The sequence below is a fragment of the Rhizopus delemar genome, genomic scaffold (assembly GCF_000149305.1).
Source record: "Rhizopus delemar RA 99-880 supercont3.4 genomic scaffold, whole genome shotgun sequence".
NCBI classification, from domain to species: domain Eukaryota; kingdom Fungi; phylum Mucoromycota; class Mucoromycetes; order Mucorales; family Rhizopodaceae; genus Rhizopus; species Rhizopus delemar.
Genome location: NW_027137830.1, coordinates 187755 through 208057, shown reverse-complemented (window position 1 = coordinate 208057; position 20303 = coordinate 187755). Strand labels below are relative to the sequence as shown.

The following is a 20303-nucleotide window of genomic DNA, read 5'->3' as shown; positions in this document are numbered from 1 at the left end:
CCTTTTCTTTCTTTTTTTTTTATTTCTTCTTAATTTTTATTAGATGAAGAAGTCAAATAATAGACTTCCTCCAGAATTTTTACATCAAATATCAGCTTATTTATCATTTCAAGACTGTTATAACTGTCTTTATGTGAATCGGTTTTGGTATCATGCTTTTCAAAGAGTGTTGTATCGAGTGATCAATATCTATTCCGACACACAATTTAAAAAACTGATTGATTCTTTGTGTTTTTCAAAAAGCTTAAAAGAGGAATATCACAATGGTCATCTGGTTAAGGCATTATATCTTCACAACATTATTCAATATAATGAAACAGTAGACTTTTTGGAAGATTTGGATGATCCATACTACGTAAAACATATTAATATAACTCAAAAACAATTGGTGCTGTTAAATGACCTGTGCCCACAATTAGAAATATTCGAATTTGATAGGTCCCAGTGGAAGCATCTTCAGTTGACAGCAGAAATGAAGCAGTGGAAATATATCATACGGTGTTCTCCAATACAGCATTCCACCTTTTTGTATTCTCCTTTTACGTCTATCTTTGGTTCTTGTCTTACTTATTTAAATATCAATTACTGCTATTCTTCTCAACAAGAGGATGAGTTAACTTCATTTTTGTATCTTATACCCACTATAGAACACCTTGTTGTCGAAATCCTCTTTAAAAATACTCAAAGTAGATTAAATATCAGTAAACTATTGCAAAACATTCACACAGCCTTACCCAAACTTCACACCTTGGAATTCATACGCACAAATCCTTCAAGACATGAACCTCCTGCTTCTGTTTATGATTCAAATATACTTTCAGATTTTGCAGAAAAATCGAGCCTGAAATCATTAATAATTCAGGGTCACATAGACTCTATTAAATGGTTTGAGTTTATACAGAGCAATTACCCTCATTTACAAGACCTTAGCATAAATCAACTTGCTACTAGTCGATTTGGTACAAAATGGATGTGGCAGCAAGCCCTTGTGAATTTAATACGAAGCTTGCGTTTCATGAAATCGCTGACCATCGGAGGAAGAAATGCCCCACAGCTACTCTCAAAAGGTTTAGCACTGGAGTTGAAAGCACCTACTTGTCCAGTTGAGAATCTCTATATTGACTTCAAGACCTATCAGGCTATTGAGTCATGTCAGTTTTTATTGATCATCGCAGCCTTTGGATTAAGGCAGCTGCGATTTTTGCGATTACGAGTGTGGGAACAAACACCTGGCTGGTCGGGCGTGACACTCAACCTGTTTCAGTGTCGACAGCTGGTATCGCTTGAACTTTCACTTTCCAAAGGTCTCATGGATCAATACCCATTCACGCCCTTCTTGATGGATCACTTTTTGGAAAACATGCCTCAACTGCAAGAGCTCTCCTTGGTTGGAGCAGAGATTCAAGTCTTACACAGCAACTTCAGCACTTTTTCTCTTTGTTCTCTAAGCCTCATCCAATCAAGAGTGCAGAATCATCAGCTTGTCTTTTCCTATCTTAGCCTTTGTTGTCCTCGATTGAAACAGATGGGTTTCAGAAGATGTGAAGTGACGAAAGCAAAACTTAATGTCCCAATCTCTATACCCTCATACACCAACAACTATTGTGTACTCGATATGCCTTACAGTCGTTTTGAGAAACTTTATCTTAGCTCCTTTTTAATCTATACTGGACTTGCAGAAACAATCGAGTATGTAGCCATCAAGCTGCTTCATGTTGACCCCAATGAATACTCGCTGGCGAGTAGACACATAAGCAAGGTGGCATGTGAGAGCACGAGAGAGAGCAAGGTTGCTTGGTGTCACATCTCAGGATTAAGCCATTCGTTTGCTTACCCGCAATATAGTGTTGTTCAAGATGATGGTCAGCTTGATGAATTGAATAGTTTATATAGTCTTTACACGACTGAAGTTATGCCTGGAAATTATGTTCCGTCTATTGGAGTAATTACCATTCGCTGTAAATCAGTAAGCGATATTTATTTGGATAATGTAAAAATTCCAAGAAAAAGCTTTAAAAAAACAATTCAATAAAGAAAGAATAGCTCCATAAGCTATATATTCCTTTAGTATATTCTGTGATATGACAATGCTACACGCACATCACAAAAAGAGTCCACATTATTCAGTTGACTCTTTTTAATATTCCAAGTAGCCTTGAAAATGCGGTATTTCTGATTCATGACTATATATATTGTTTTATATCTGATGAGCAAGGTGATATAATAAGTTTTGAATCCAAACTCATTTGATGTTTCAATTTCTTTATAGAAAGTTTCATAAATTCAACTAAACTATGAATCTTGTAAGTTTCGGTATATACACTTTGTTATCAACTCTTTTATCATTTTTCAACTGTTCAATTTTTTGCTGCTCATTGAATTTATTCCCATTCATTTTGCACATCCTGTATATGCATAAAATGTAAAAGTAGGCTGTGCTCTCAATATTTACTCTTCTATATCTTTATTGTTGACCTTCCTTACGCCTCCTTACCAATAGACGACTTTTAGCAAAACTAATTAAATGATCGCCTTTATTTAAAAGCTATTTTGAAAGAGGTCTTGTGTTAGTAGATGTATACTGATAGGGTATATGATGTGTCAGTCTCAGTCATCAAGACATAAACAAAATAAGAATAAAAGTGCTTACCTCCGAAAAGTAAAGCAATCATCGATTGCAGCCTAGTTCTGTTTCCTTTTCAGAAGAGAACGGCAAGAATTTTGTTTACAGTGTAGAATTGACTGTTGTTTAGAAAGGCTTAATGAAGCCGGGAGTATGACCATGTCCATAAATGAAAGAGCAAATAGCGAAAGAAGAGGACCAGATAGCGAAAGAAGAGGACCAGGTAGCGAGACAATAGGTGTTTTTTCTTTTTCTTTTTACGCATGTTTTTAAATTAAAAGAAAAAAAAAACGATGAATAAACAAAACAAGTCTTCCATTCACTCTTTTTTAATGTCTTTTTTTCTTGGAACACGACGCGTACCCCTGTTTTATCACTTTTTATCTTATCAGGTCAATTATGATGCAAAAATTGATTGTTCTTTAACATTTACTTGAAGCAACTTATCCAAAAAGAGGATAAGGTATAAATGTAACTCTCACATTAAAGTTCAAAACTACGTCTGCCTCTTCTACATGCTTAGCAAAGAAGCAAAGAGATGTCTTCTTTTGTAGCTTTCTAGAAGGAACCTGAAATAAGATTTACCTTATCAGGGTTTGAACATTTATCACACTTTTTTTTTAGTTTAATGTTGGACAACAAAAAAGCTGTATGTAGTGTACCTCATATCTCTTTCTATTCTTTAATATGGTCTTCGTATTCTTCTTTCTCAGCCCTTTCTCAATTTCAACGTTAACATCGTTGATACTGTTGGCACAAGATGAATTTTTAGATTTTACTTGTATAAATAAATCATGCTTTATTTTCCCAAAGAAAAACAGAGCGTGTTTAAACATCTTAAAGCCATAATTGTGAACGTAAAAAAAAGTCTGGAAAACGCACATTTATATACTTTTACCTCTTCTCAATAAACTAGTTTAAGTACTTTGAACTCAACAATTATTAGTCAGAATGAATAGCCTTTGTTGATGGCTTCATTGACTTTGTCTTCTCTTTAAATTATGTCAACCTTTTAAACGTTTGAATCTGTCTTTGGGTAATTACTCTCCACTGTCAAAAGCTCGATTTTGATAAGTCAATATCAGGATCTGTTACGATGAGACACGACAGGCGAGTAGTTTAGTTTCTTTAAAAGTATTCTCATTTTTTGAAGTGATAGGATTCATCAATACTTGAAAAAAAATTCGAAAAGGAGATTGCTTTATAAAATTTTGTCGGAGGTAAAAAAAAGTATGAGTCTCATTGAGTCCTACGGGCCATATACTGCATTTAAAATTACTAATTACTTGCAAAAGCAAAAGAAGAATCATATAATTTAGCAGCAATAGCAGATAATATGGTTATTGTAAATAATGGTATTGGCAAGGAGCGTGTAACTAAGCATGGTGGAGATAGAGTGAATGCATAAATGCTTTATTTTTTTTTTTTTTTTTTATTTGTCTCTTTACTAAGAAAGTAATTTGGAAGGTTTGTTTATTCTATTTAATCCAAGAAAGTTTTTTTTTTTTTTTTTTTTTTTTTTTTTTTTTTTTCAGTCTATATTTTCATATAGGCGTACAATGCATATGTAATTTACTTTGCAAAGCAAATCATAGCTGGAAATTTTCCATATATACTCATTTCACATCTTGTTTGCTTCAGCATGACTTATATTTTAACAAAATCAAACTATTTGGAGCCCATAGTAAAATATATTCATGAAGAATAATCTTAAAAAGCAGAAAGTATTTCATTTATTTTGTAACAAAGAGCTTTTTTTTTATTCAAAATAAGTTGGTGTCAAGAACATTGGGATTCCATTTTCTGTATATATTAAAATGGGGATAATTTCAATATATAGGGTTTCACCAGTCGCCTGTACTATTTGCATGTGATAATCAGGAAGAAACAAGGTTTTGTTGTATTCAATCAAGTTATCAGCCATGTTTTCTGTGTGAAGACTATCGTTTTGTTGTTGATGTGTGCTTGGATGTTCATTATAAACATTACATGGGATACATGTGCCTCTGGGTGAACTTGTTCTGTACCAGCTTCCAAAGTTTGATAGGTACTTAATATCTGAAAGTTCATAAGTCAGCTTTTGCTGTGTTATTAACTCGGTGTGCGATTCATTCATGTTTTGATTTAATTTTTCTTGGATATGAGGATCAATATTGCTATTACTAGCGCCTTCACTTTTCAAACAACCGCTTGTCCCAAGATCTCTACTATCGTTCATGTCAAAGACATCTAAGCAGTCGCCCCAGGGTGTCTGATTATGATCGGATGAGACAAGCCAATAATTTTGCCCACGGCCATCACAATAATGATCATACATCTCATTTGAAGAACTATCTTTGATGCCCTTCAGGTTCGACTCTAAGCAATTACACCTTATATCAGAGCAGAAATCCTGTTGCTTCCAATCATGCTTTGGATGAGTGACATGATTACTTGAAGACTTTGATGGCTTGTTATTAATATCGATGGACCGCTCCTTGATTTCTGTATCTATTTTTTCCTGATTTGGTTCGCTAAATTTTATGAGTTCAGTCCAGGTTTTGTCCTTATCTTTCCCAGTAGGGTTGCCATTCAAATTATTCGCCTCATTTTCTGTCTTAACCTTACAAAATGAATCGGAAAATTTAGTGTAAGCTCTATTATCCTGTTTCTCTCTCTCTTCGATATACGGCCATGATTCAAAATACTCCTTATCTAACTTGTTTTGCAAAGGTGTTGGTATTAGTAGTAATTTGTTGTCTATATCGGAAAGATCACTAATTGAACCATTCGACTCATTGGTATCACTTTCTCTATAGTTCCAGACATTTATACCATGAGATTGTAAAACATTGCTCTTTTTTTCGAAGACCTCATCTTCAATATCTATGTTGTTGGTTTCATGAGTACAGATACTGCTCAATGGTACTTCATTATAACAATCTCCTATCGTTTGGCTTGAGATACTCATAGAAGCAGAACCAGGCATCACTTTTACTGTTAGGTCGTCAAATTCTACATCTTCTTCCAATATAACTCTCGGAGTAAATTTATTAGCATTGGTAAAGACACCAGATGGACTTTCTGAATAGTAATAGGATTTAGTATGGACATAATTCACTTTGTGAATGAAAAAATTCCGAATAAAAAATTACAATTACCTTTTTCATTCTTGAATACAGTTATATTCTGTAATTCATCATGGAAGATGGTAACTATAGAAAAATCCTTGGATGCATCTTGTTCACTCTTGAATGTAAATGAGTCTTGCAATTCGTCATAGTTGATGGTAATCACGAAAGGATTTTCTGATATACTTGTTTCATTCTTGTATATACCTGAATTTTGAATCTCATCATAAGTAATAGGAATACAGAAATTGTCTTGTACATCTTCATCATTTTGACTACTTAAACATTCACACATTACTTCACCTGTAGCAGTTGCTTTTTGGGAAAGCAGATCTATATGTATATAACATTCACTGTCCTGTCTCTGGTACGCGGCTGAAGCGGATTCGTAAGAAGATAAACAAATAGGAACATCTGGATTGATTGCATCATATAGTTCTTCGTAGCTTATTACTATCATATCTCCTTCATCAATGTCTTCCCCTGCATTTGAGCTTAGAAATATGGGTGGATGAGGATCATTGCATGAAGGATTTTTTTCTGTATCAGCAAGGTAATCGTTACTGTTTAAAGAAAATGTTGCTTCTTGTGAATGATTTTTATAAAGAGGACGGTTCGGATAACCTGTACAGATAGCATCTGACGAAAAATAATCTAGAGTAATCTCTTTTCCTTTTTTTTCCCCCTGTTATTTACCTTTGCTAGTAGATTTTTTGGTTTTCTTAGATCTTTTAGCTTTTCTAATGTTTGAAAACTGAGCCATATTCGTAGAATAAGTTTTAAATGAAAGTAAAAAAAAAGGAAAAGATAAATCAATTTTTATTCATAAAATAGTAATGTTTACAAAATCTTTTAGGCTTTTAGCCCTCGCTCAATATATAAATGACAGTAATGATTTTACTTATACTCATTATCGATTGTTATACTTGGGTATATCTCCGAACTAAATTTCAAGAATACCCTTCTTGCTTTATAACCCATTAGCTCTCGTTTTTTATTGAAAAACAAAAAAAAAAAAAAAAAAAAAAAAAACCTCCATACTAATATATTTTGTCCAATAAAACACATTCCATTGATGTATCTTCAAACAACTCAACCTTTAGTTTCAGTGCAATTAAATTTATATATACAATGAATAAAGCACAGATGTTCATGCAGTTGTATTATAAACACTAGATAAATAAGCAATAAATCTCTTTTATACCAAGTATCCGCTATGCTATTCAAATAATTTTTAAATAAAAAGTATTCAGCCTTTGCAAACTTTAAGGTAACAAATCAAAATGCAAAGAAAGGGACATTTATCATCAACACGTGACACTAAAATACCCGTTCTAACTACACTCCCCCCCCAAAACTAGTAACACACTTTTCGAAATCACAAGCATGAACTTTCATAAAGAAAGAGTAATGGTATACAAAAATGAGCGTTGTTAGAATGCAGTATATATATATAGTTTGCTTTTTATTAAAAAGAAAAAAATGAAGTTTATTAAAAGTTTGGGTGATTAAAATATCAAATTAATAACTAAAATTTTACAATTTTATTTGGTGAGAATCTTTTACTACTTTTGGAGCTTTATAGAGTCGTAGCAGTAAGCTAGAACAGACAACGGAAACACTGGAAGCAACCATAGCAAGGCCTGCGATATAAGGTGGTAACCCTTGTCCAGCAATTGGATAAAAAATTCCGGCTGCAACAGGAATCGCAATCGCGTTATAAATAAAAGCCCATAAAAAGTTTAAACGAATACGGCGAACTACTACTCTTGAAATATCGTACATAGTCAATAAATCCATCAAATTGTTTTTGATCAGCACAATACTTGCTGCTTCAATAGCAATATCAGTTGCGGAACCTACAGAAATACTAGGGAGAAAAAATGAGATTCTGATTTATATGTAGACGGTAAAGCTTACCCGACATCTGACTGAGCCAAAGCAGGGGAATCATTAATGCCATCACCAACCATTGCCACAACCGCGGGCTTTACCGGCTTTTTGTACTTTTTCCATACAGAGCGGATGTTTCCAGTACCTTTTTCACGGACACCACGTCTTTGAAGATTTCGAACCTTGTCTGCTTTTTGCTCTGGTTTTACACCTGCCAGAACAAATTCATGAGGTATACCTAGCTTCTCACCAATAACCTGACCGGTACACTCATTGTCACCAGTAATCATCCAAACTTCGATATTTTTCTTTCTTAATTCAGCTATGAGTTGACGTGCTTCAGGTCGAGGTATATCAGCCACTGCTAATTGTGAGATCATCATTGTTTTAGAAGCAGTACAGCAAATTGAGTTAGTACTGCAGCGACAAACAGCACATGCACAGGCGTTCTTGCATCCTTCCTGGTGCTCATCAAGCTCTAAATCTTCTTGTTCGTTTCCGCTCACAGGAGATGCAGCAACAAGTACAATAGATTGACCTAGATTTTGCCAATCGGTCAGCAGTTTGTGAGATGCAGCAGCTTGTCTGGCATTTTGGTATCTTGCGTGGTTCTCATCCATCCACTCTTGATTTCCCAAGTAAACATTAAGAGCACGTACATGCCTCAGCTTTCCAGGCAAGGAACCCGAAATGTTCTTGGAGAGTGTGACAGTCGCCAATAAACCTCGTCCAGGTATCTCTTGTGCATTTGTAATCGTAACGCCATCAAAAAGATCTTCATTTGTTTCAGGAATGGCATCTTCATTATCCAAATCATCTGAAATCAACAGATTGTCGGAAATGTCTGGATTTAGTGACAGCTTATGTATAATGTATCGAGCCTTCTTTTCGATTGCCTTGGATAGTGGATGGTTGCTTGCAGAGCTTACACGACCAAGAATCTTCCATGCCCCAATTCTTTGAGAGGCAGTGCTATCCTCATTACTTGTTTGATCAATCCAAATATGTGTTACAATAGGCTTCCCCATAGTCAAAGTGCCTGTCTTGTCAAATGCAACTGTTGTGATACGGTTAGCCATTTCTAAGGCATAACCACCACCTTTTACGAGAACACCATAACGGGCAGCAACGCCTGTTCCAACCATAACAGCTATAAAAAAATTAAGACAACTGATAGTAACACAGTCTTTTTTATATTTGTTTTACTTACCAGTCGGACTAGCCAAGCCAAGACCACACGGACAAGCAATGACAAGTACAGAAACAGCAAGCATAACAGAAAATATAGTCTTGTCTTCGCCTTCAGGTACCCAATCATCTGAGTACAAGCCTTTTACACTTGCAACCTCCCAAATGATAAAGACTATAATAGCAATAACAATAACGATTGGAACGAACACGCTTGATATTTTATCGGCAAGTTGCTCGATAGGCGCCTTTGGAGAAGCCTGTGCATCCTGGACCAGTTGAATAATACGAGAAAGAGTTGTGTCAGAGCCAACACGTATAGCACGGATATAGATGGGAGCACTTAGATTGATGGTTGCAGAGATAACATTGTCACCCTCTTTCTTATTCACCGGAACAGATTCACCAGTAATCATGGATTCATCAGTAGAAGAAGTACCTTTCCAAACCTTTCCATCACATGGAATACGACCACCCGCATTTACCTTTAATATATCACCAACTATTAAAAACCATTTAAAAATTAGAGAAATATAAATGTATACTTATAGAGAATAACGTACCTTGTATATCTTTGCAAGCAACTTCTTTTTCTGAAAAATTGTTTCCTTGTCCTTCTTGCTCATTGTCTTTTAATTCTACTAAAATAGCCGTTTCAGGTTGAAGGTCCATCAGCTTGGTAATCGTTTCAGCTGTTTTTCCTTTAGCCATAGCCTCTAGCCATTTACCAAGGTGGATAAAAGTGATCAAAAGAACCGAGGTTTCAAAATAGTTCATGCTCATAGCCCCTGAATCATGGCGTACCATAGCAGCAATAACAGAAGCAACAGAAGCAAAATATGCAACAGAGGTACCCATAGCAACCAAGGTTTCCATATTAGCTGTACGAGAATATACCAAAGACTTGTATGCTTTAATATAAAACGGCCAGCCCAGCCAAAACTGTACTGGTGTGGCCAATATGAAAAGGACTAGATCCGCAATGGTCAGTCCATGTGTTATCTCCTTCATGAGCCCTTCTCGAACGGGATTCATTGAAGGTAATGCCATCAAGAAAATCATAGCAATCAAGATCACAGGAATAGCAAACAACAAAGACCACAAAAACCTTGAGCGCAATTCGGTTATTTCATGATCCATGGCTTCTTTCATAGATGCCCTTTGTTCTTCCAGGGTCTCCCCATGGGCCTTTTGTGTCACTTCTGCTTTGTAACCGATTTGTTCAATCATTTGTGCCAAGCTACGAGCGCCGATGATATCAGGATTATGCCGAATAACTGCTGACTTTGACAGTAGGTTCACTTGACAGCTTGTAACACCATTCAGTTTCATTAACGTTCGTTCAATGTTTGCGACACATGAGGAACATGTCATACCGGTCACGACTAGCTGTGTTGAAACTAGATCACTGTCCTTTTCGCTTGCGATAGTTGCTGTATCAGATGGTTCAGATGTTTTTGTAATTTTGATGCTTTCGGCTGAGAAACCAAGCTGCAGTATAGTTTGACGAATTCTTTGACGTGTGATGAAATCTCCAGTGAACTGAAAGCTTGCTTGACCACTTTCAAGGTTTACTTGGATAGAATCAGGTTGAATACCATGTAGTTTGGATAAAGATGTATATACTTTTTCTGTACATTGCGGACAGTACATGCCTATGATGATCATTTCAGCCTTACAAGCAGGGTTCCTTGATGAATATTCGGAAAGCTTTTTTTGTGGCTGTTGTAAGGTAAAAACCACCTTGCTTGCTGTGTATCCCATGCTGTCGATAGCCTGAACCAAAGCCTTTTCATCCAATGTGGCATCACTTGTTATAAAGGTACCTGTGTGAGTAAGCAAGTTGACTTGAACGGTTTTTGGGTCAACGCCAGGTAGTTTTTCTAATCCCCTTTCAACTGTATGAACACAACTTGAACATGTCATACCAGTAATATGAAATGTGACTTTAGTAGAAGCATGAGCTGTTGGATCATCAACCAATACAGAGCCTAATGATGTAATCGAGTTTTTTTTATGTGCATTTTCCGTATTTGGCTTGTTGATCAGGACGGCTGGAGGGACCAAATTCTGAATGATTTGAATGTTTTCAACAGTAAATCCACGTTCTTCAATAGCATTCTGAATTGAATTCTGATCAGGATTTATACAAATGAACATGGCCATTTCAGTCTGAAGATTGACATAAACAGACTCAGGTTCAACATTCGACAATTCATGTTTAAGAGCATCTGTCACCGATGAAACGCAAGATTGGCAAGTCATACCCAGGACACGCATAACAACCTTTTTCTTTTCTTGACTTTGTCCATCAACAGAAGACGAAGAGTTGACCAAAGTAGCGGAGGCATCGCTTGAACTATTTGAAAGACGATAAGGGCTCACGCTTGGTTGACTAATACGAGGCTTGCCATTCAAGTCATAACCCAAATCTTCGATTACCCGCTGTATCTTTTCAGGAGTGATCGAATCACCTACAAATGTAAACCCTGCTTGTCGTTTCTCTAAACTAACAAAGACTGAATCTTGAAGGACGTCCGGTAAGGCCTTTAATGCTTCAGCTACAGTCTTTACGCAATGTTCGCATGTCATGCCAGATAAAGAGAAAATTGATGATTTAAGGTTGGATGATTCCTTCTTGTGATCCATAGTGCTTTCTGTTTCCGATTCGTCACTTTTTTCTTCAAAGACCACATCGTTCACATCATAGCCCAAGTCTTCGATTAATTCTTTAATTGATTCTTGTGTGATAGTAATTCTGTCCCTATTAGGAAACAACATGGTTGCTCTCTCTAGATCGAGGGAAACATGAACTGATTCTGGATCCACCAAGGGCAAGCTTTGAAGCGCTTTGGTAACAGTATTTGTACAATGTGAACATGTCATTCCCTTCAATAGATACAGTAACAAACAGAGATTCATCTTTGGTATGTTTTATAATATCATTGGCTGTGCTACTTGTCAATTCAGGCGTACCTGAATCATAGCCTAGACTTTCTATGATCTCAGAAAGCATGCGCCTCAATTCGCCTTTTGGCCGATTTAAATCAGTCTCTTTAAAGTCAAATCTTGCTGTTTCACTTGCCAAGTCAACGACAACGGTATCTTCTAAAACGCCTGGCACCTTTTGTAGTGTTTTGGTTATAGTCTCTACGCAATGCTACGATCGCAAACAGTGAATGAATGAGCAAAAAGAAAAAAAAAATTGATGTACTTACATCACAAGTCATTCCGGTAACTTTTAGTTTTACTTTGTATTCTATCATGTTCTTCAAAAGCTGGTTATTCGAAAATAAAGCAAAAAAAAAAATAAAGAGGGTTTGCTTTATAAAAGCTTAAAATTCAAATCCAAATATGGAAATGAGACTGTGTTTTTTAAAAAATGAGCAATTAATGCTGCAAGAAGCGCTGTTACACGACTAAATTTTTCTAGAAGCGAATAGCGCGTACATGTCTTTTCTGGTTGTATTGGCGTCAACAGATCATTTACTAGACATATTTATTCAAACGTTCATATAGTTGAGTTAAAGATGAATAGGATATAAAAACTTGTATAGTATCAGATAAGCAAATACTTAAACTGATCTATTCGCTATATGTTTTCTAACCTAAAAAAATTAACGTGCTTTATAATTTCAAAAGTATCGCCATCTGTTGGCGTATCTACCAAAAAAAAAAAAAAAAAAAAAAAAAAAAAGAAATGAAAGAAAACAGCTATTCGGTTGCAAAAGACTTGAGTAAAAGCAAATGTATGAATTAGTTTATTAAGAGATATTGCTGTGAATGTAGATCGGATTATTGTCTATAACAATGTCTTTCATTACATTTTAGAAATAAACAATTCAAATAATATGTATGAAGAATATGTCAATAAGCATGTTTGGTGAGGAATACAAATCAGTGACAGACAGCATGTTCATTGATTATAGAAAACAAAGTGGTTTATGACAATCAAAAGAAAAAGAATAGCACGCTTTTTTTGTTGTATATCAAAAGCAACTTGTTTCAATCTTTTTTTTTTTTTTTTTTACACAACAAAAAAGTAAACAATAAGAAGGGGTTTACAAGACAAGCATTTGTTAACAAGCCTTGAAAGAATATCACAGAAATAACTTTTGTACAGTGTGAAATCAAGATTGGAAGGCGAAAATAAGATCATAATAAGCTTTAGCAAATTGAATTAATTAGAAGGAAGCAAATCTTTAACTTGTAATAGAGCAATCAAGCTTTGTGGCTAATAGCATTATTCTTTAAGAAACTCTAGAAGCATAAAAGTAGTTGAGGAGGCTGAAAACATTGTTTCATTTCTGCACTGGTTTATCTTTTGATTTCATAAAAGTAATATTGCATTTTTATAAATTTTATAATGCAATCAGTATAAAAAAGCGACAAATTAATGCGACGTTTATTTTTAAAGAGTTAATCATTTACCAAATATATAAAAAGTGCTCAGCACTATGCTGTCACACGTCATTACTATAAAAAGAACGCGCCTGAAAAATATATAATGAGCGACTGGTTATTGCCTTTCGTTTTTTTTTCTGCTGTAAAAAACTAAACTAAAAACAATATGACTTTGTTTTCATCAGAAAAGAAGCAATTAAATGACAATGAATCTGATACTAGCTCTTGTGAATATGATGGACCAAAGGATTATCAACGAAACAACATACTGTTATGTGCCACTCACGGTAAAATATATGCTCTTCACAAGAGAAATGGAGGCAAGCTGTGGAGTACAAAGTTCCCATCAGGCGCGATGGGAGGCATAGTGTCTATATTTGTTACAGACTTTGATAAAGTGATCGTGGGCGCAAATGGCAAAACTGCTTGTTTGGATTTAATGACAGGAAAAACATTGTGGCTTAATCGTATGTCTGTAGGTTAGAAAGATATCAAAAGATCAAGAGATCGACTGACCTTTATTCTATTAAAAAAAAGGGCTTTGGATATGAAGAAGTTTCGGTGATCAGTACACCAAGTCGAATCTTGACACCTAAAAAAGAGCCTGTAACTGATTCGCCTCCTGAATATAGCGAATCACACAGTTTAGGAAAACCTATCATATTCGGATGTTCCAGAGGAAAAGTTATGGCTATGGATGCTGATACTGGTGATGAATTATGGAGGTATAACTGCCCTGGAGGATGGTATAATATACCAGTTGCAATTGTTGAACCACCTAGCTGGGAGGATCACCAACCAGATCAACTTGTTTATATTGGAGCAGGGAAGTGGGTATATTGTCTGCAGTCACAAACTGGGGACGTTGTTTGGAGTACGAAGGTCTCAACCGCCATTTTTGGATTGAATTATATGACTTTAGCTACGCCATGGAGCTCTCGACTTGCTGCTGAAGCTTATTCTGCTTTTAGTCAAAATCCTTCTGCTCAAACAAGAGATCGAGAAAGAGAGGATGAACGACGTTCTAGTTAAATTCGACATCAAATAAAATAAACATAGTAGTGCCATAATAAAAACTCGATATTTATTAGCTAAATGATGGTGAAAAGATGAATTGAGCAAGTCTTTATAAGAGCAAACTAGTCTTTTTTTTATCAACTTAAACACTATGGTAGTACACAATGAAGATTAAGTCTACAGTGTAATACACTTTCCCATAATTATTGACACATCTTTAAAAAACGCAGGAACATAAAGAATCATTTTTGGCGCTAAAAAAAGTTTGACCAAATCTAAAGAGGTTGTTTATTAAGACATAAATCAAATTTTGAAACTGAATAGCGAGAGAAGCCGCTCAAGTCTCTAAAAAAAACCTTATTGCAAGGTTTTGAGACTCTATCAACAAGTGCTTTGTTATCCAGAAATTTCTCTCTCTTCAATTTGCTTTCAACAACATTAATGATTCGAGTTGAGGAAACACCAAAAAAAAAAATTCTTTTCCAAAAAGTATAACGGTTTTATTTGTCTTTCTTCTATATAATAGCTAATTATCTCTGATATGATACTTTACCCTTCCTATAAATCACTGTATCAGCATGCTTATGTTTACCAAAGATCAAACCTTCTCGAAGATTATGTTATGGATCAAGGAGAATTGAGCAATCCGTAGATTGAATTTTGAATAAAAACCTCAAAGTGGAGTTAATATATACTCAATTATAGAGCTATATTATTGTTATAATTTTATATTTATGCAAATACTACATGTTTATTAAATAATAAAAGTTAATAAATATATACATAATTAAAAAATAATACAATCTGCTTTCTGTCCAGCCTTTTGATTTCAATGAGTATTTGACTCTTTAGAGTGTGTGTTGTTATTTTTTCGAAGCAGAAGCTTTGAGAAAAAACCAATATGTTGATCATTTTGAATGATGGTATCTCTTTGCTTATAAAAAGATGGAAAATGCCGCTCAAAGAATGATGAAATGGAACCTTTATTCTCTTTCTCGCTTGGATTATGTTGGGCAGACATTTCATGTACTTGATTTTCTATGTCAGAGTCACTCAGTTCTGGATGCACGAATTCGTTGGTATAAAACTCTTGACGTGTTGGAGGTGGTGTCGGAAAGTACTTGTAGTAAGCATTCAAGACTGCAAAGCTAGCGTAGATCACAAGGCTTACACCTAGAACAACCATAAAAAACCTACCACCCTTCGAATTTGCGAGTTTGCTAACAGCAGCAGCAACCATGTTTTTACTTCCAGATTCGTTCCGTTTCGCTAGTGAATCCCAAAAGAATCCGCTCATAGTACCAAACAAAGCAGCACGTCCAAAGAAACCAATTCGACCCATCGTATGAATAATAAAGGCTTCCCATTTTCGAGCACTAGGTTCACTTGTCTTTAAATCTTTAATGAATGTTCCCTTAACTGCGTTGATCATTTGTGTGAAGAATGCAATCAAGAACGCAATACCCAATAGCACAATACCAGCCTTTCCAATACTAGATTCGGTCCAGGAAGCAGGAAATGTCTTACTGGAAGCGGATGCCTGCTGTTCTTCTTCTGTTTGAAAGATCATATGTATCACGTAGTAAGCATATGCTGTGTAAACAATTCCACTTACAAAGGGTGACAGACGATACCGAAAAAAGTTTTTCTTTTTACTGAATGAGGCATCACTGCCTTGACCTGTGATTGCTTCCCAAAATCTATTTATTTGGATGTGTATCATTAGTTAATTTTATATAGCAAATATATAAAAAGCCATACCTCCAAATGATATACAAACATAGACCAACAGCCATAACAATCAGTATAGGTCTACCAACGGATGGAATACCACCCAATAATAAGAAAGCACCCTTTTTTTCATTGAATATATGAGTTATGATTTACAAAAAAGGAAAATTAAACGTTCTTCATTTACCTGTGGGGATTCATTTCCTGCACTACCATTTGGTGTCCATGCACCAGTCAAATTTGTCAAAGTTAACACACCTATACATCCATAAACAACGCCTTTTGCTATAAAACCTAGTCTTCCAATCCATTTTAAAGTATCCTCATATCTCTTTGGTACACCTCCTTGAAAGAAATGTAGCTCTGATGCTCTACGGATTGTTTTACTTTGTGGTTCTGAGCTTGCTGTGATAACTGTTGGTAATTGTTCATTTGTACTTGAAGAAGAGTCCTCTTTATGTTTAAACATTGAAATAATGGATGGCATACACTGTCTTTTCGTCTTTATTTTAGTTTTATCGTTACTTTTATGAATATTGTCATGATCATTAAGCATTAGAATTAAAATTGAAAATTTTAATTTTTTTTTTGTTTTTTAACTTTTATAAAAAAGAAATAAAAAAAAAGGTTATTTTAATTAAAAAAAATTGTTTTGCATTCATAAAGGAACGCATCATTGAGTTTATTTACTTGACGCGATCAAAGACAACACCCTTAAATCATTATGATGTAATTTAAGCTTAAAAAATAAGAATAGTTACACGAACCTTTTTTGTCACATGCTTCATTTCATAATGAAATACGTACACTTTCTGTAATGTTCATTTATCACTTGAAGTGAGCAAGAAATATGTTTCTTTTTTTTTACAAGTTTAGTTTTCTTAAAAATTTTATTGCTTATAGTGTCTCTAATAAGCTTGTATGAAATAGTAGAATCTAGCAATCAACAATAAAACTGTTCCTAAAACCTGGAAAATTTAAGCATTTTTAGAAAGTAATGTCGCATTATAAAGAATTTTATAATACAAATTATACAGAAAACGACATCTCAGATGTGACATTCATTTTTGGAAGTATTCTATCTCAGTTTTTAATCCGAGCAAATCAAATCTTTTCATATAAATCACAACTTTACTAGAAATTCATCACTTCATAAAGTGTAAGCCATGTTTTTCACCTCATAGTTTGCTCTCATAGTCATTCTATATATAGGAATATGATCAAATAGTTACATACTCATAGAGTATCTGCCTTATTTGTGATTTTATGTAACCTGCTTCATCTTGACCTGTCTATCAATTTACAAGTCACCAGTTGAATTACACCATTCAACATAAGCAATTGTCTTTTTAATTTCACAAGTTTTTTTATCTTCATTTTTGTTTTTGTGCTTGAGTAATAGAATAGTCACAGTATATAATATGCCGTGGTTAGATCTTACACAGACAATTCATGTATCTTGTTTGAATACAATCTATTTGAAGAACCAAGGACACTAACAAGTCTGATAACAGTCTTTCCAAATAAAACAATTTTCATTAAAATGAGAAAAACCCTTTTTCTGATTGAGAAAATCAATTTCTGTAGTGAAAAAAACAACAACAACAAAAATAACATTTTCTTTTGATTGTCGATTGTAATTCTATTTCTTATGTTTCTATTTACATGTGTCAGAAATTGATATGAAAGCACAGCTGCCATGTACACCAACTATATTTTGGTTAGAAAGTATGGTTAGCAGTAATTCTTGCTTTTTTCTTCTGAAGATGTCCTCATAACAACAGCTTTATTAAAACGAGATTGCCCGTACTGCGACGTGATGAAGACATCTTTGATAAACCAAAAGCTAAGATTATATAATCAACAAGCAGATCGTTTTATTTTACCTTCTTGTGGCCAGAAACATTAAAAGAGATTGATGGCAAACCCTTTACAAAGAAAGCAAAGATGACTATTAGAATCAAATTCGTGTGCTCACCATGTCCTTCTTCATTTGATAATAAACTGATACTGAAAAGTCAATTAGGGATCGGCGCAAGTTTTTGTAAGAATGAATAAAGCTCCTGATATTTTAAACTCAATTCTAATAAATTTGAATTATAGCACAATGGAATCAAGTCAAGACAATAGCAAAAGATTGTTGACTGGGACTTTGGAGACCACAAAAAAATTTAGAAAATTTCAATGCTATTGCGTTAAATATAGCTAACATTGATAAATATAGATTGCAAAGCCTTTACAAGAATGATGAACAGCAGGATGATGGATAACCCATCAAAATTAATCAATCGTTCCCAATCAGAGTTTATCACGGCTTTGCCTGTCAATCAATTTGGAATATGCCTCTATATCAAATTCAATGTCAGACAATTCAGGAACTACGTTGGATCAAATAAAAGACTTTGATCGTACTCATCCCAAATAATTATGCAAAATACTAATAGGTTTGGTTTGCCAGATAAATTCATCAAGTGTATCCACGACCTTTTCTTTGGCAAGTCAATTCCATCCATACTTTATCAATTTTGCAATAAAACTATTCTTACTATCTATTCTTAACAATGAAATTAACAGTGGTTACTGTCTTAAAACGAGAAGGTTCAACTCGGATCTACAATTAGCAGCACCAAGATCAGCCAAATGATTCACATACACAAACAATATACTAAACTTTATTAATTCTAAGGAAGAATTTTTAGAGCTACAAGAGCGTTTAAAAGTACACAATGGTGCATTTAACTTCCAAGTAAACTGTTAAAGTTCAACAGTATTTCGCTTACTCGGTGGATCCACGTTCAACAATCAAGAACTTAAAAAACGGATAGCTAATAATGGTCTCAGATGGTTTGACTCCCAATAATTAGGCTACGTCACGTATTATGGATACCTAATATGGTTCAACACCGATTAACGAACCATCAACCAGGCTGAACACTCGGTTAACATTCATTCACAACATTAATTCTTTGTTTGTGACAGAGAATACACTGCCAATACATTCATGCTTTCCAATTGATAGCATTTTCTGCCTATTGCATGTTTTTCAAAAAGTTTTTATAGCAAGGTGTTTTTTGTTATGTATCAATTCATGGCTCATAAACTGTTTCGCTGGATTATCAGAACAAGTTTTGAACAATCAAAAAACAAAGGTAACAATGTATAGTACAGACTTCTTTATAAAATATTGTCCACTCGATCCAACTTGCATAGAATCATCCCAGTAAATGTAAAGATGAATAGCATCAACTGCGTAAATTACAGAAACAGAGTATCATATGCTCTTTACTTGCATTTAAAAACAAGACTTGAGGAAAGCAGCTTTCAAAAACACTTGTCAGCTCAATATTCCAGGATTTATTTGCACTTAGACTATCCAAATATTGCATCTTACAATACATGACTTTTTTGCTACAGTCATTTTTTATATGGAAATCTCAATGACAACAATTCTTTGAATAGACTCTTGTCTTGGATGAGATTGTCATCAATCAAATCTAGAAGGAACTATTGAAATTATCTGCTTATACTTCTTTATGATAATATCTTTGTATGTCCATGCCAAGTCACAGATCCACACATTGGCCTCACTTTTGGTCCTTATACTTTTTAAGAGGTTTTAATAAACATTAAAATTTTCATTAATAATGAGAAAAAAAAAAGAAAAAAAAAAAAAAACCACCGCTGCGTGCATGATAGGGCTTTGTTGATATTGAAACCAGCACTAATGTAGTGCAACAAAATATTATTCATCTTACTTCAACTTGAACGACCGAAGAAGCATAAATTACGGCATTTATGGTATAAAAATTATAACCTTATAATTTACCGCCCAAAGATATACACTAAGGCTCATTTTGGTTTTATTTAACCTCATGCATTGTTATTCTTGAATCAAACCCAATTAGTATAAATTGTATGAAGATCTTTTTATCGCGAGATGATAGTCTTCCTCTTATTTTTAGTAAGCGAGTGAACGGGGTTGCATAATGTTCCTATTCTAATTATCATGATTATATATTCTGTATGCGTCATAACTATACATAATGACATTGTGGTGAATATGCCACATATGAGTTACCTCATATTCTAATTAAGTATGAATAAAGAATACTGCATCATCATTTATTATATTTAACCCTCATTATCAGATAAAAATATCCATCGCATTACCCAAGTAATTCAAAGATGTTTTGGTCTTGTACTTACTTTTGCTATTGTATTACTAATCTTCCAAATCAATTCTTTATTTTCTGGTCTAGAATACCGCGCATTGCTCCTGTCTTTTCTCTTCAATTAAAAGTAAATGTATAGCTTGATATAATTACCTAGTTTATTCT

General features: G+C 34.4%; 7 protein-coding genes across 7 annotated transcripts; 2 read left to right on the top strand and 5 right to left on the bottom strand.

Annotated features, from left to right (window-relative positions):
• Nucleotides 1-263: 263 nt before the first annotated feature.
• On the top strand, nt 264-2080 carry RO3G_05600 (uncharacterized protein; the record flags this gene model as incomplete). Its single annotated transcript, XM_067660190.1, has 3 exons — nt 264-319; nt 439-1966; nt 2069-2080. The coding sequence occupies 3 exons, from the start codon at nt 264-266 to the stop codon at nt 2078-2080; spliced, it is 1596 nt and encodes a 531-aa protein (XP_067516291.1).
• Nucleotides 2081-3066: 986 nt separating this feature from the next.
• Nucleotides 3067-3459, bottom strand: RO3G_05599 (uncharacterized protein; the record flags this gene model as incomplete). The annotated part of the gene is made up of 2 exons (XM_067660189.1): nt 3067-3192; nt 3403-3459. The coding sequence occupies 2 exons, from the start codon at nt 3457-3459 to the stop codon at nt 3067-3069; spliced, it is 183 nt and encodes a 60-aa protein (XP_067516290.1).
• Nucleotides 3460-4382: 923 nt separating this feature from the next.
• RO3G_05598 (uncharacterized protein) lies at nt 4383-6193 on the bottom strand (the record flags this gene model as incomplete). Its single annotated transcript, XM_067660188.1, has 2 exons — nt 4383-5686; nt 5764-6193. The coding sequence occupies 2 exons, from the start codon at nt 6191-6193 to the stop codon at nt 4383-4385; spliced, it is 1734 nt and encodes a 577-aa protein (XP_067516289.1).
• Nucleotides 6194-7269: 1076 nt separating this feature from the next.
• RO3G_05597 (uncharacterized protein) lies at nt 7270-11595 on the bottom strand (the record flags this gene model as incomplete). The annotated part of the gene is made up of 4 exons (XM_067660187.1): nt 7270-7603; nt 7654-8776; nt 8837-9316; nt 9378-11595. The coding sequence occupies 4 exons, from the start codon at nt 11593-11595 to the stop codon at nt 7270-7272; spliced, it is 4155 nt and encodes a 1384-aa protein (XP_067516288.1).
• Nucleotides 11596-13384: 1789 nt separating this feature from the next.
• On the top strand, nt 13385-14250 carry RO3G_05596 (uncharacterized protein; the record flags this gene model as incomplete). The annotated part of the gene is made up of 2 exons (XM_067660186.1): nt 13385-13693; nt 13756-14250. The coding sequence occupies 2 exons, from the start codon at nt 13385-13387 to the stop codon at nt 14248-14250; spliced, it is 804 nt and encodes a 267-aa protein (XP_067516287.1).
• Nucleotides 14251-14930: 680 nt separating this feature from the next.
• Nucleotides 14931-16435, bottom strand: RO3G_05595 (uncharacterized protein; the record flags this gene model as incomplete). The annotated part of the gene is made up of 4 exons (XM_067660185.1): nt 14931-14942; nt 15266-15935; nt 15997-16088; nt 16154-16435. 4 exons carry the CDS (start codon nt 16433-16435, stop codon nt 14931-14933), a joined length of 1056 nt encoding a protein of 351 aa, XP_067516286.1.
• Nucleotides 16436-18924: 2489 nt separating this feature from the next.
• RO3G_05594 (uncharacterized protein) lies at nt 18925-19819 on the bottom strand (the record flags this gene model as incomplete). Its single annotated transcript, XM_067660184.1, has 3 exons — nt 18925-18995; nt 19253-19352; nt 19793-19819. 3 exons carry the CDS (start codon nt 19817-19819, stop codon nt 18925-18927), a joined length of 198 nt encoding a protein of 65 aa, XP_067516285.1.
• Nucleotides 19820-20303: the final 484 nt, after the last annotated feature.